Source organism: Strix uralensis, chromosome 2, assembly GCF_047716275.1.
Source record: "Strix uralensis isolate ZFMK-TIS-50842 chromosome 2, bStrUra1, whole genome shotgun sequence".
NCBI lineage: Eukaryota > Metazoa > Chordata > Aves > Strigiformes > Strigidae > Strix > Strix uralensis.
The window spans coordinates 50916588-50931514 of record NC_133973.1 but is presented as its reverse complement, the minus strand read 5'-3'; the positions used below and the strand labels follow the sequence as shown (position 1 = coordinate 50931514).

The 14927-nt window shown below is 44.0% G+C and overlaps 1 protein-coding gene across 3 annotated transcripts in view; it reads right to left on the bottom strand.

Moving 5' to 3' along the window:
- The window catches only part of SH3KBP1 (SH3 domain containing kinase binding protein 1), a 238498-nt gene extending 225525 nt beyond the window's left edge, over nucleotides 1-12973 (bottom strand). For 2 of the 3 annotated variants that reach the window (XM_074858676.1, XM_074858679.1), the window contains exon 1: nucleotides 12432-12973. In XM_074858676.1, coding sequence (XP_074714777.1) covers nucleotides 12432-12435 — 4 coding nt within the window. In that variant the 5' untranslated portion in view covers nucleotides 12436-12973. The remainder of the gene's footprint in view (nucleotides 1-12431) is intronic. The other variant, XM_074858678.1, reaches the window with a different exon arrangement.
- Nucleotides 12974-14927: the final 1954 nt, after the last annotated feature.

Below are 14927 nucleotides of genomic sequence, written 5' to 3'. Positions count from 1 at the left end.
TACAACAGTGAGAACCTGGACTAGATGTAGAAGAGAAATAATCAGCTTTTTTCTTTTCTTTCTTCTAATCCTCTTTTACATAAATCCAAGCATTTCAAACTACAAATCTTCACATTTAGAGGAAGGTTAGTTAGGCCCAGTATGGCACTCCTCAGCAGGAGGAATATTTATAAAAGTATATCATTTATAAGCCAAATGAAAAGACACTTAATATCATGTTTCCACATACAACAGATTGTCAGGCATTACAGGAGCTATAAAAGCTATGGATGTGCTGGGGCTCATAGCTCTATGTACAAGAGCTCAGATCATAAGTAATTTGCATTTCACCACTATGGTCCAATACAAGATTTACATGCCAGCATTAAACAATCTCCACTAACCTTTGGATCATACTGAAAAACATCTAAAACCCACCTAAGGTGTTAAAAAAAACCCCTAACTTGCTCAATTATGTGAGCAGCAATGGAAGGTAGGGTAGGAGTGTTTGGAGGAAGGACACATTTGATTAAAATAACACCTTTACCACCCAGCAATATCATATTTTTCCTTGATTAATAATGAAGTCTTATAAGACTGCTGCTCATAATCCTTAGCAACTTGTCTCTTTACATGAGGTTGTTTTATGCTCTTACCATTGTTTGAAGGAGAAATAGTGCTGAAAAAAAAATGCTGGTTTAGAAACACATATTACTGCATATATTCACAAGTTCTGGACAACCCCTGGGCAAACAAACTTAACAATCACATCACATAACATGTGTTGACTCTGTGCATTAAAAAGCTTTCAAATTTCAATTTTAGAATTCAGGATGCAATTCTGGAGAAATAAGATTTAGATGGTATCTTTAATGTCTCTGTTTTCTCAGCTCAAATCGGTTTCTGCAGGCAATTTCTTCCGGACGTCACAATAAATGGAATTCACAAACCAACATACTTCTTTTTGCTCTTATGAACAGAAATGTTCTCACATCACAACCATTAGCTTCTCTGTTTTGTTTTTCAAAATGCCACGTGTCAATTAGGCCTGGGCAAGGAGGCACTTCCATTAACATTTTATATTTTAATTTTCTCTTAGAGCAATTATCTGGATTTTGAACAAGGCAAAGCCTTTCAGAAAGCAGAGGTTATGCTGCAAGTAGATGACACAGCTCTTCTAACAGGTATCTCTGGTAGCAGGTTAAAGAACTCAAGAAGTCTCCTCCACCTGAAGAAACACTCACTATCATTCCCAAGAGAACTTCTTTAACACTTATGACTAGAATAAACCTCCAAAAAGGAGAAATTACACAGAGCTCCTCCTTAGAACAATCCTGAAAGCAAAAACTGATGCAAGCCAAACAAGTACATCTGAAAGCTTGTCACTGACTTTCATTGCAAGCAAGAACAGCTTGTGACCTGATGACAGCATTGCTCCAACAGGGAATTTGAGTCACTGTGCACTGGTTCAGTGCAAATGCTCAGCCGAGCAGCTTATGGAGTGAAAGCACAAACAATAGTCAGCATTTAGACAGAAGAGCCCATTGCTGCATTGAGGATGCAGGGAGAAAGGGGAGGAAGCAGCAGGATGGAGCTCTGTGGAACCCAAGTAAACATAAACAGAAGCAATGAACCTTATTGTTTTATAAGTAATTATTCTTCTGACAACCTCCTCCTCCCATCCACCCCAGTTACCAACACTGGTACTGTCTGGAACAGAACAAAGCATGTGGACAAGGAAGCGATAATAAGACAGATTCTACTCAAGATGAGTAGAACTTCCTCAGATGCTGGCACAGGATCTTTCTATGGCATCCAGGAGGCAGCGTGCAGGTTAAAACCATACAACCAAGAGAACCAGAGAGGACAGAGGTAACACTGTCACTGAATGTTATCCACCTTGAGCACTTCTTCCAAGGCTAAGCAGAAAGCTCTACTTCTCCCTCATCTGAGAAAAAGGTTTCTGGACTCCATCAATTTGAAAAAATCTTCAACTGACCTTCCCTGGTTTCCAGTGATACAAGCTCTTGGAGCTAAGGAAATCAGAAGCCAAAACTAATCCTACATTTCAGAGGGTCTAGAGAGGCAAAGAACATTTCTTGCATTTAACATCTCTGCCTTGTAAGGCTAAGCTTCTTGGTTTTGGTTCTTGAGAGAGAGACACTGACAGACTTGAACAGACAGGAACTAACATTCTACTTAAAATAGCAACACCCCGGGTTTAAGTTCTCTAAATTAAAACATTGGAACTTCAGAATTTGGCTTTGCTGACTTCCACAACCAGTCTTTCTCCACACACCAGAGGCACCCCTCTTTCATCAGAAAATACCAAAAATGTGGCCAGCAAAACACAATACATAACACACATCTAAGCATTTACCTTCCAGGGTACCAATTCTGACTCTGAAAAAACTCAGCTGACTAAAGCAATAGTCTCCAAAAGACAGCCAGTCCCCCTCCTTCCTGACATGGTATTTATGGGAAATCAGCTGAAGGTTTCTTGTTTCCCTAATTCTGAAGCAAAATTCATAAAGGACCACCCACAATTTTGCTGTATTCCACACCAGACTGTCTTCAGAATTCTGTATATCTTTGCATGTTAATATAGGGAGTTTTGAGACTGTGTAAGTGAAGTATATAGGAAAGTTTCCTAAAAAGAGAAGTAGCGCACTTGAAAGACAGATGAAAGAGAAGGAAAGATTAATTTGAAGGAAGTATGTATGAAAAGATGACAGAGCATCAGGTATCTGAACAGACCAAAAAAATGGGTGAAGAGCATCTTTCCTGAGAAACAGTGATGTAGATTCATTTAAAAACAGAAACAGCAAACCCAAACCAACAACAAAACACAACTTACAAGGGGAAGAAGCATATATGTACTTCTATAAGTGACAGGAAGAGGAGCAACTGCTTTCTGACAGAATGAGGTGAAGGAAGGAGAAACACACAGGAACAAACAAGACTATTTTCTGCACAACTGTGAACAAACTATGAAATATATCATGGAGGAATATATATTAAGAGATCTCTCATGACTCTGGAACCAGCACAGATGACTTTGAATTGTCAGACCATAGTTCACCATGAACTAGATGGCATCTTATCTCAATTTTCCATGAACCACAGTGAGATGAGATGTCAGCTAATCAAAAGCACTGTTTACAGGTGCTTCACACACAAAAATTGTAGTCTTTAAAATAAGTAGCATGCTTAATGCAAATCCAAGCGAGCAATTCTGAAAGGCAGTATGAGGTGACAGAACAAAGACCATTCAAGCTGACATCAGTGGTCAAAGTAAAACTGACAAGTGTATTTCAACCATTTTTAAATGCAGCTAAATAAAGGCATTTGATGAATGAAATGATCAGCAGATACAAGGGTCTTTAATATAACATTTCAAAGAAAATAAAGATCAAGATCTTTCCCACTTTAGAAGAGATTATTGCATGGAGGAGGAAATAGCAGCTGTCCAGGCAGATGAACATTAGAAACAATTGTAACAAAAGACGACCGCAACAGTACCAGTAACATTCTCTCCCCACTGAAAGGCTGTTTCTTGCAACAGAAAGAGACGATCTTACTTGTACAAATTAGTTGGCTGTTCAAAGGTACATTTCTTTTCATCATACAGGACATACAGATCAAGCTTCCAGCAGCACTCAGTCAAGCAAGCAAGAAGTCATAGAAGGTACTTTTTTCTACTGTATTAAGACCTTCAATCAATAAAACAGCAGTAAACCAAACTCAGAAATCCCTCTATTAAATACATGCTACCTCTATGAAGTTGGAGCAGTTTTATACTGTTAGCTAAATCTGCCTCACTATGACCAACAAGACTCACAGATGGCTAGAAAAAGAAAGCAGCGACTGAGAAGCTGGTCAAATGTATAAGCTAACTAGCTAAAATACAACAAAATCCACAAAAAGTTTTAGTTCTGTGTCACTGGAAAAATTAACTATATTGTTAAAGTTACTAACAAAAATAGCTAAAAAGAACATGTTTCCAACATTAAGAATACAGCAATTAAGAATGAAATCAAGATAAAAAATAATCTAGCATCAGACTGAGACTAATGACCGAACTACTTAAATGATCAGCTCAATGCAGCAAATGGTTTAGAAACTTAAAACAGGATCAAACTTAAATGTTGCCCGTTTCATTAAACAAAAACACAAAAGTGAAGAAGTGTATCAAAATCATTCAAATCTACCAGTTGGAGTCAGTTTAAACCATCTGACTTCAATATCAAAATATTTAAGTCTGATCCAACTCTAGATTTCAAGATTGCATAGTGATTAACCTCTCTTTTCCCACAAGCGATCTAAAAAACGTGAAGTTTGTAAACTACCAAGCCAGTGCTCTCAACAACTGTTGGCAGCCTGATGTTTTCTTGAACAAAAATGAAAATTGAAGAATAAAGCGTGGTGCATGCCATCAAGGAAAAAAATCTTTAATATCATGAGGACTCACAAATTTGCAGATATATTTTGTACTCTTCTGGAACTGGATTTTAAATTTCCATTATATCAGCAAGTGAAGTTACACACATTTCTTGCTACCAGGACAGTCTTCACATGGTGCAAGTTTCTTTTCCCAGTTAATAGGACCATACCTGCCTGGAAATACTGGTGCTTACTCTCAGATGTTCAGAATTATCCACTGTCACAAACTCTTTGATCATGCACTCAAGGCAAGGCTTCTCAAGCTTAACCTCAACTAGAGGGCTTTCCTCTCTGCATCCATTTCTCCTTCCCTTTGCCCAGTCATTTAAAAGCTGATGGGAACAAAGTTAGGTTCTTCTAGGGTTTGATTTTTCTGGTAGGAGTTGTTTGAGCGGTTTTGGCTGGTTTGTGTGTTGTTGTTGTTTTAATCTGATAGTTTAAGCAGAAAAATTGGATGCTTGTATCCAACAAACACTGCAGTTCTGTGGTCTCACTGAAATACAGTACCCAGACTATTTCATAGGAAATTAAGATTGTCTTGCATAGAGTGAAAGGACTTGATATGATATTTTTCCATAAAGCTGTTGATGACAATAAGGACACAGTCATAAGAAATGGATGATTAAAGAGAATAATATCTAGGTAATCGATATTCATCCATAAAACATTCAAATACTGTTTATAAATAAGCATCACCACTCTTCCAAGGCAAGTCATTAATCCTTACATTTGGAAACATAAGGGCCAAGCCACTTTTCTATATACGTTCTTAATTTGACAGCAGAAAGCTTTTAAACTTTAAACTTTTGTCACAATGAAACCCCAAAATAAAGGCATCTTTTTCTGGACACACTTTGGAATTTCTGGTGTGCCCTTTTACAGTGGGAAATAGACAGAAGAGCATTAACGCTCAGTAAGAGCTCGGTGAGACCTCACAGAAAGAACAGCAGGAATGAGAAAAACACTGAAAAATTAAGCTGAGGTCTTGCTGCTTGCCAGTTTTATATCTGCCACAAGGATAGCAAATTTTCAATGCTGCGCAAACCTATCACAGGAAAAAAAAAAACCAACCAAACAAACAAAAAAAAACCCCAAAAAAACCCACCACTTGCCAAATTACCAGAGCATTACAAATGTTTCTTGCCAGTGGTGAGGATGAATCAGCAACCACAGATAGAGGACATATTTGATTTAAACCTGAGATGAGAGTTCTCAATGAATGGTTTTATATTTGGCTCAACAATGAAAAGTTCAGTATCTGTATCATTTATACTCTAATACTTCTGCTACCTTTAAATAAAATCTTTACAAATCTAGCTATGTGAAAAGACAGTGATACATACAAGGAGAGTCAGGCTGACACCGGTAGTCGATACAGCACAGAATAGCACCAGCACCTGCACCGACCTCCGACAACTTCTTCCCACAAAACCAAACCAAACCGAACACACTGAAGGGGTTTTTTGTGAGTGTTCATTTTGAGACCTCGTTATCAATAAAAAGCACCAACATGTCGCTTTGTAAATTAACAAGCAAGTGCCTGGAAACTGCAAGCGAAGGACACAAGGTCCTGGGGATTTCTATTTTGCTGGGGGTTTTTTTGCTGGTTTTGGTTAGTTTTTAACTCCCCGGGGAGTTGTGCACCAGTGCTGACTTTGGTCTTCAAATAAGTTAATAGACTTACACTGGTTTTGGTGTGAGCTGGTTTCAATCATCAGAAGTGATGTAGCTGCACAGTATAAAAGAGTGAGAAGGAGATAAATAAGAACTTTTTCCTTCTGTACAAGACTTCTAGTGAAATTCAGAGGTGGAGTTCAAAAGGCACCTCTTTATACTGACAGCGTTAGGGATGTTTTCCTCACATAACTGCTCAGCTTTCTATACTGCATTATTCTTGTTGCTAAGAGAATTGTTTCAGCACAGACATAATTTCTGATCCACAACTCTAGACAACTCTTCATCCTAAAACAGAAGCACAAATTCTCAGTGACACCCCCAGTGGAATACAAACTGCTCTAAGAATGAGAACAAAGACATCCTTTCCCTCTCCACCACTCATCATCCATGATACTTCTTTCTCTAAGGCAAAGTTATGTTAGGAACAAAGCATAGCTGAGACATCGCAACAGTCATCTCACCATACACCTTTAAGTGGACGTTACTACTGCATTCTCAAGAGTTTGTTTCTACTGATGCTTCTCAACTATCAATAATAAAAAGGGGGGGAAAAAGTAAACTCCATTTGTTAATACAATCCATGACTACTGAACTGCAGTATTGCATATTCTCTCACACACAGGGACTTAAAGCTTTTGTTGTGTTTCCTCTCCATGTGAAGCAGATCGTCAGCAATTACTTTTACATTAGCTGAATTACTGAATCTCGATACCTCCTCTCTCATTCCCCTCCCCCTAATATATTCTTTCATTATTCCTCAGTGTACGGAGTATAGATGTGCCCTACAGCAACTTCCTGCTTTTCCACCCAGGGAAAACATCCACTCCCCGGTCCAGGATTTTGTATTCTGTGATTTAAAGAAAAAACACAGATAGGAACCATTCAAAATCCATCATTTTTTATGAGCTTGCTCTGTAACAGCAGCATCAGAGCAAAACAACAGATACCACCTCTGTGGCTGTTTTCTTTCCTTTGATCCCATCAGGGCTAACGTGCTTTCAGCACTTCAGTGACCTCTAACATTTCAGACCTGAAATTTCAGCTGCTCATTTCACATTACCAAGCTCTCATTTTTCTCCTCCTAACACATGTGTCCCTTCCCCTTCAAGTGGGGAAGGAGTCAAGGCATTATCTACAAGGTCAATGCTGATCTGCTATATGAATTCTGATACACTGCTGGTAGAAGGATTACCAGCAGTATTCTCAAAAAGCCCCCCTTCTAACATCTAGTGAATAGCAATTACAAAAGAAGCAATCTGAATAACATTACAGATAAATTGTATATATTGCATTAGTAGCAGTTTAAACAGAAATATGTATGCACTAAGCATTAATAATAAAACTGCTTCTTGAGAAAGTGTTTTAATTATTACATATACTTCCTTAAACCCGGGCAGAAAAAATACCTTTTCTTAGCAGCTCTACCATAATTTCCTACATATGCATCTTTGATCACTGCAAAAAGAAGGAAGAATTCTTCTGTTTTAAGAAACCATCTATTTTAATTATTCTCTTCCTTATCACACTTTCTGATCTAAAAGCAACAGTTAATATAAAAAAAAAATCCAACTATAATGGAGCCACTGAGAAAAGAAGGGTTACTTGAAAGGAGCAAGCAGAAGAGATACCAACATACAAAAAAGACTGTGCAGTCAGGAATTATATCCATCATCTTTTACATATACACACATATTTATATTCCTTGATTTCAGACCCCTATCTTGATCTATTTAGAACGCAGCTCTGACAACCTTTTATGACAGAAATGTCACTAGCTCTTGATTTCTAAGAAAAAACTGTGCCAGCTATTTTTGTATGAAATTTTATATAGTTTACTGAAAATATTTTATCACAGTTTACGAAAACTCCACTTGAACTCAGACCATGGTGATATTCACAGGCTGTATAAATATTGTCACCAAACAACTGGAAATCTGATCCTGAACAACTCCGGTGCAACTGCCTTGTTGTGAGAAACAAACCTACCAACGACAACAAAAGAATTAAAATGAGTAACACCCCATATAAGGAGGAGAATAAAGACTTTTTACAGGTTGGGGAAGATTTTTACACAGCATTTCCTATATAAAGCCACTTTACAGCTGCTTAAAACCTTATTAAAAAATTCAAAGTGAAAAAAAATCATGCTAATCATCTTTCTTATGATCTTTCCTTCTTCAGCTGAAACTGTTCAACTGTTTTCAAGGATGAGAAGAATGACGCATGCTATTCCTATTTAAAAACATCTGACAGCTATTTTGCTGAAAGGTTCCCAAATCTCCACCATTTTGGAGAGAGAACTTAAAATTTGTCAAAGACTAGTCAAGAACTACAAACACACCTACCACCTTCCACAGGCAATTTATACAACTTCTGCTAAGCTCAGGCCTCAAAAATGCTTCATTTTACATAGAAGCGCAGAGTTGCTAGAGAGCTGACCAGCTAAACTCCCCAGGCCTCCCGCTGCAGTGAGCATTCAACAACCCACACCCACAGAGCAAAGCAGAAGTTTTGATGCAAGCGCAGCTCTCTTGCTGGAGGTCAGTGTGGCCCCAAAGGCAGGAAACGTGCTCAAAGTGCTCCCTCTGTTGATGCTTCGATAAGAGAGAGGGAGAAGGAGGATGTGGCATGTCTGAAACACATAAAGAGAAGTAGAGAGAGGGAAAAAAGATAAAAACGTAGGGGGTGCAAGGGAAGCAGGGCTGAACTTGAGGGCAGGGGATAGAGGAGAATTTGGAAAGGGAAAAAAAAGAAGAAAGAGGAAAAAAAAAAAAAAAACAGGAAAAGGGATTGCAACTAGTACAGAACAATCAGACTCTAACATAAGAGTCTTTTTTAATTACATTACTTCTTGGTGTAACATCCCTTTGGTGTGTACAAACTAGCTGCGGTATTTCACAGCAAAGCATCTTCCTCAACCACTAATGTAAAACCATGCAGACAACAGCTGTCTGCCAGCACTAGTAATCTAACTGGTTCAAAGGGCACAAGACTGTCTCTGGATCCAAACTCCTAACTGTGGTGACAGCAGAGGTGATCAATGTGTTTTCACAGAAACAAAAGCAACGTATGCTCTGTTTCCCTTTCCCAACAGCAAAGCTTTAACAATACCTTGAAAAATACTAAGATGAAAAAATACTGACAATGAAAGTGTTTACTTATAAGCTGGTATTTACAAGCACCATGATGAAGGCTTCAACTTCCTAGTTGCATGGCAGTATTATTATATAGAACACATACCCCATTTAATGCACTAAACTGTCTGTGCTCTGAAGATGAGCAAAGACTTCATAGCAGAAAAAAGGATCTTCCTTCATCTGCAGAAGTTGGAAGATGTGTCTCAGCTGACACAAGGAGCTGTACATCAGTTGTTTTGTGATGATGGCAGTTAAACACTGTTCTCTAGAACGAGACTTGTACTCTCGCATTTTCTAAATTTGATAAGCAGTACATTTCAAACCAGTTTTTCCCCAAGTAGCTACCACACCTTCTTCTTACTTTGCTTTGTGGACCACCAGCTTCAGGAGGGCAGTCTGACATATGGGCATGCAGAGGCCACAAATGAGACACACATGCAAATGAGACTGAGGAGTTCTCTAACCATATGCAATTCTAAGTACTTTAAAAAAAAAAAAACAAAACCAAACAAAAAAACAACAACAAAACCCCCAACCAACCAAACAACAATCACTCACACAGAAATTCCCACAAAACACCACCTCTTCATTTCTCACACATTAAAGGAGGGGGGCCGAGCTTGTTTCACTGTATTCACAATTACCTTTAAAGTCTTTGCCTTAACCCACCTTTTACATTTAGGGAACTACCACCATTATTTCACTCAGTTCTCCTGACAAGTCCATTCCAAGTGAAAATTAATTCGCTTTAAGATACTCTAACTATAATGTCATAGAAGAGCTCATAAAACCTCAATAAAGGTTTATTTCTCACAAGGTTTGGCATATGTGCTGTAAAAAATCTTGGGGCCATACGCTGAACTTTACTATACACATATGTGTAATATACACATATATATACATGCACAGGCTTGAAGTAATAACAGTATGTAGTGCCATACAGAAAATATAAATGGTTAAAATGGAAGGCATACAAGTAATTTAAAAATAAAACATCAGGAATCTTAACAGCGCACTACACATAAAGAATTCACCTATTCTGCATCTAAAATATCTTCAAAAAAATGCTAACAATGTTAAAAATGTTTTTAATAAGACTCTGGTTTCATTTGATATCTCCTAGAAAGATTTTGCTTTCATACTACTCATATCTTCACTTTCTTACACAACTTTTTTATTTGTTTTTAAACTACAAGGATCACTTACCATTTAAAGATATGAACAACAACAAAACCATATCTACCTTCCCTCCACTCCCATTTTGCAAAGAAAAGTCTGACTGAATCACAGTGATTTGGGAAAGTCATGATCCAAGTGAGCTTTAAAGAAGCCAGATGTGTACAATCATGGCCAGCCCAGGGGAGGGAAGGGTGGGTAAAAGGAAAAAAAGATGGCCTTCACTGCTAAGTTACAGTATTCAAAAACCTTTCTAGAGCTCTATCAATGCAAGTTACTTCACTGGACCTTTATCGCTTTCCTTAATCTGTTGTACTGCGAAGCTAAAAAGAGGCTAATATTTGGACTACGGATTCAGCAGAAATCAGAAAAATCTGACTATCGCAATACAAAGTTAATAAGAAATAAGTGCGCCGAGGAAGGATAAGAAAACAAAAATATTTTAAAAATTATGTTCTGTGACATGCCCTACTGAAGACGTATTTTGCTCCATTCAGCAGTTATAAAACGCTACACCTCATTACAGCACTACGTTTAAAATCTTATCTGTTGCTGCTGAAGACAGAAGTTGGGAGCTGTGTTAGCGAGCAGGCAAACCAACCCTAACAGAGTCTTCTGCAACGCACCCAATTAAATGTGGCGGTCTGGGATGCTGGCCTACTGTCAGCAGCGTCAGAGTTCACCCAGATCAATACAGCTGGATGAGCTGCATAGGGATGAATGCATTTCAGCCTGACTTGGAGGACTAACTGGAAGTCAATAGCGAAAAGCCAGTGCTTAATCTTGCAACGTACAGGTACAGCAGCTGTGCAGCGCTCTAGTAGTACCCCACAAACTGATCTCTCAAAGAACAAAGGGATGGGGCTTTTTCCTCCTATATTCCCATCATCACTGTATTAAAACAGGTAAAACTGTGTAACATGTCTGCCCACGTAAAACGCATTCTATTCCGTCGGTTTGGCGATACCGCTCTTGGGCTTCCCCGCCGTCCAGCAGCATTCCCGCTACCGCGAGCGAAGCGGGCAGCGGGCCCTGAGGACACCTACACGCCGGTGTGTTGGAGCGCCGTTGGCCGCCGCCTTCGGACGCCGGTCGGTGGGTGCACCCAGGGCTGCCCACCAACAGCCGGCGGTTTCTTTTGTTCCCTCCACTCCGTCCTTTTCCGCCGGGCACCGTGCTGGGCAGCGGGAGCCGCGGACCAGCGCCGCCCCGGGGCGCGTCCCTCAGCCAGCCCGCGCCTGGCACCGCTGCCGCCGCCTCGCCCCGCATAATGGGACGATTCATCCCCCATCGTCCCGCTGCCCGCGCCTCCCGCGCCGCGCAGGTAGCGGGCGCTGCCCACCCGGGACGGGCAACCAGCCGCAGCCTCTTCCCGAAGCCCGCGGGAGCCACCTCACGGGCAGCGGCCGCCGAGCGCAACCGCCCCCCACGGCCCCGCGCCCCGGCCCCCACGACCGCCCCCGTGCGGCGGGGCGGGGCGGAGCGGGGCAGGGCGGCACGTCCCGGCCCCACAGGTCGCCCCGCGCCCCCCCTCAGCCCTCCCCGCCGGCAGCCCCTCGGCCGGAGGGGCGCAACCTGCGCGCCCGCGGCGGCGGTGTCCGTGTCGTCCCCACCCGCTCCGCCCGGCCCGGCCCGGCCCGGCGCCACAACCGCACCACCCCCCCCCCCCCGGCTGGTGGCTGTGCCCGGCGGGAAGGCGGCGAGGCCAGGCGGCTCGTAACCCCGGCAGCCCAGCTCGGGATCCCCCACCGCTGCAGCTCCGCGACGCGCCCGGCCCTCGCCCCGCCGCGCAAATCCCGACCCTCCGCCTGTCACATGAAAACAATTACCGACTCGGCCGGGGGAGGGGAGGAGAAGTTAAAAGCCATGAGGCGGAGGAGCGGAGGCTGGCAGCGGCCAGCTCCCCCCCCGCCGCCCCCGGCCCTCCGTCGCGGCGGCAGCGCGCACCCCACCCGCCGGGGCGGGAGCCCCCGCCGACCCCCCGGCACCGCCAACTCGGAGCCGGCGGTTTGAACTCACCCATTTATGTCGAGCTGGGCTTTGCCTGGCGGCGGAAACAGGCTGAAAGTTTGCGGCGGCTGGCCGCGGCGGAGGGGGCGAGAGACAGCCTGAGCCGCCGCCACGGGAAGGAGAAGAGGCTGCTGACAGAGCCGCTCCCTCCTCCGGCGGCCGCCGCTCTCAGCACCCGCTGCAGCCGGGCTGCATTCTGCGTTCTGCTCGCAGCACCTCGGCTTCCCTCAGCATATGTATTCGTATGGATTAAGAAAAAAAAAAAGAAAAATCGGGCGAGAGTAGGGACTCAGTCTTCAGCTCCTGCCAGCCACCCGGGTGCCCGCTGCCGCCGGGCAGAGCAGCCCCGGGAGAAAGTGCGGCCGAGCCCGGGCGCCCAGAGGCGGCTGCTGCCGAGCGGCGGGGGTGGGCGCCTTCCCCCGCCGGCCGGGGCGTGCGGCAGGGCAGGGCGAGGTGCGAGGAGCAGCCGGGTCTCCCCGCCGCGGGCTGCTGCTGCCGCCGGTGCTGCCGCTGCTGCTGCTGGAGCGAGCGGCGCGGCTCGGCGCTGCGGGAAGTGTCGCGAGACTGCGCCAGAGCCGCTGCGCCGCCTCGGGCCGCCGGGAGCGGCGGCGGCGGGGGAAGGAGGGCGGGGAGGAAGGAAGCGGAGCGGCGGTCCCCGGCGGGGGCAGGGCCGGGGGAGCGGGGTGCCGCCGCGCCCCGGGCCCGCCTCGCCCAGCGGCGGGAAGGGGGTGGCTCCCGCCTTCTGGGGCCGGGAATCGGCAGCTGGGCACGGGGAGACGGCGGAGGGGGGCGGTCGCCTTATTTCGGTGCTGGGGGAGGAGGGAGGGCGCTTTGGGGTCCGGACACCGTCTCCGGGAGCGGGCGGCCGCTCCCAGGCGGCAGGACGGGCGGGTACCGCAGGCTCCTGCCACCCGCCTTCCCCCTCCGCCGAGCCGTTACCTGCTGCGGGCCGGGCGCGGCCCGGCCCTGCCCGCGGGGCTCTGCCCCCGGGGCGGCGGGGAAACGCAACGGCAGCTCCGCCGGTGCCCCTCGTCGCGCCGCGTCTCTCCCCGGCCCCGGCCGTGAGGGGAAATGGGGGAGCGGCGGCCTGGGGCGCACCGGAGGGAGCCGCCGCGCTCCCCCCCGCCCCTTCCCAGGTTTGGCTCTGGAGGCTGGGAGGGACGGAAGGAAGGGGAAAGGGACAAAAAGATCAGATGAAGAGGGGCGGCTTGGGTGGTGGCGTTTTGGAAAACAAGAGCAGAGTGGCAGGTGACTGTTCTTTTCAGGTAGTGTAGGAAGATGTGAAACGCGTGCTACGATATAACTGAGCAACAGAGAGAGCAGTTCGCAGAGACCAGTAACACTTCTGGACAGAAAGGCACCTTGAGGAGGGCGGGGAGCCGTCTGCCCAGGCAAAGACCATTAGGACAAAACCTACACTAATAGCAGAGGGGAAGAGCAGGTTAAAAACTGTATAATCTGGTATAAAACAATAAAAGTATGGTTAACATCTTTTACAGCACAAGCATCTTCACTATTAATGAAAGGTTAAGCAAAAAGGCCTGTTCGAACCTCAGGTAGTTAATTTGACTATGAAGACAGAACACTGCCACTAATGTAAGGGATAAGATTTTTGTACTCCCCCTGGCCCTGCTCCCAACCAAGTACAAGAGAGCTCATTTGAAAAAAGTTTTTTGAAGGTTAGAAGTGTATAAGAGAATAGATGTCTTTTGAGGTAGCATCTGGTGTCTTGGCTATGAAAATCCACATTTTTTAAATTGTGACTGGTGAAGTGTTTGAGAGAAAATTAGAAGAGTTTAAACATGAGAGGTTTAAGTAGTTACACAGAATTTCTAATTCTTGACTTTTTTTTAGAAAAACAAAAGCAAGTTTTGATAGCTGTGGTTAAAGTTACAGATTTACATGCCATAGCAGTAATGGAACACCAGGACTAATGGAGTTTGTCTTCTCCAATTCTAATCTTTTGCAAAAAAATGATTGTGATACACTAAAACCTTCACAGCAATAATACTGAATTTTTTTAAAAAAAGTTTTTAAACATAACTAAAACAAGGAAAGCAAGTTCAACTGTGAAAAGGAATGCAATGAAAGAGGTTAGATATAGGTGTGGGCAGCTGCCATCCAGTTCAGTGTTTCACTGAAAAGTCAAAGACTTGAACCACCTCAGTATTGTTTTCAGCAATAGTGGGATACCAAGTCACAAACCACTGACAGAGTTCCAAGACTTGGGAGGAGAGGGGGAAAATGCAAAAAAATGCATTTTATCTTCATACATACAAAGAGCATCTTTTAGCCAGTCACATGCTACCAGAAAGCAAACATCCACTCATTCATACACACCTTAACAAAACAATGCTGGTTTGTTATCCACAATTCCTCATTGCAGAAGGGCATTTGAGCTCTAGTACCTGAAAAATTTACAGGATTAATTCTGGGAAATTATCAGAATAAGCAGCAGCAGTGTTTACTTAAGCATTATGACAAACTAGCTGAAATTGTAAAGTT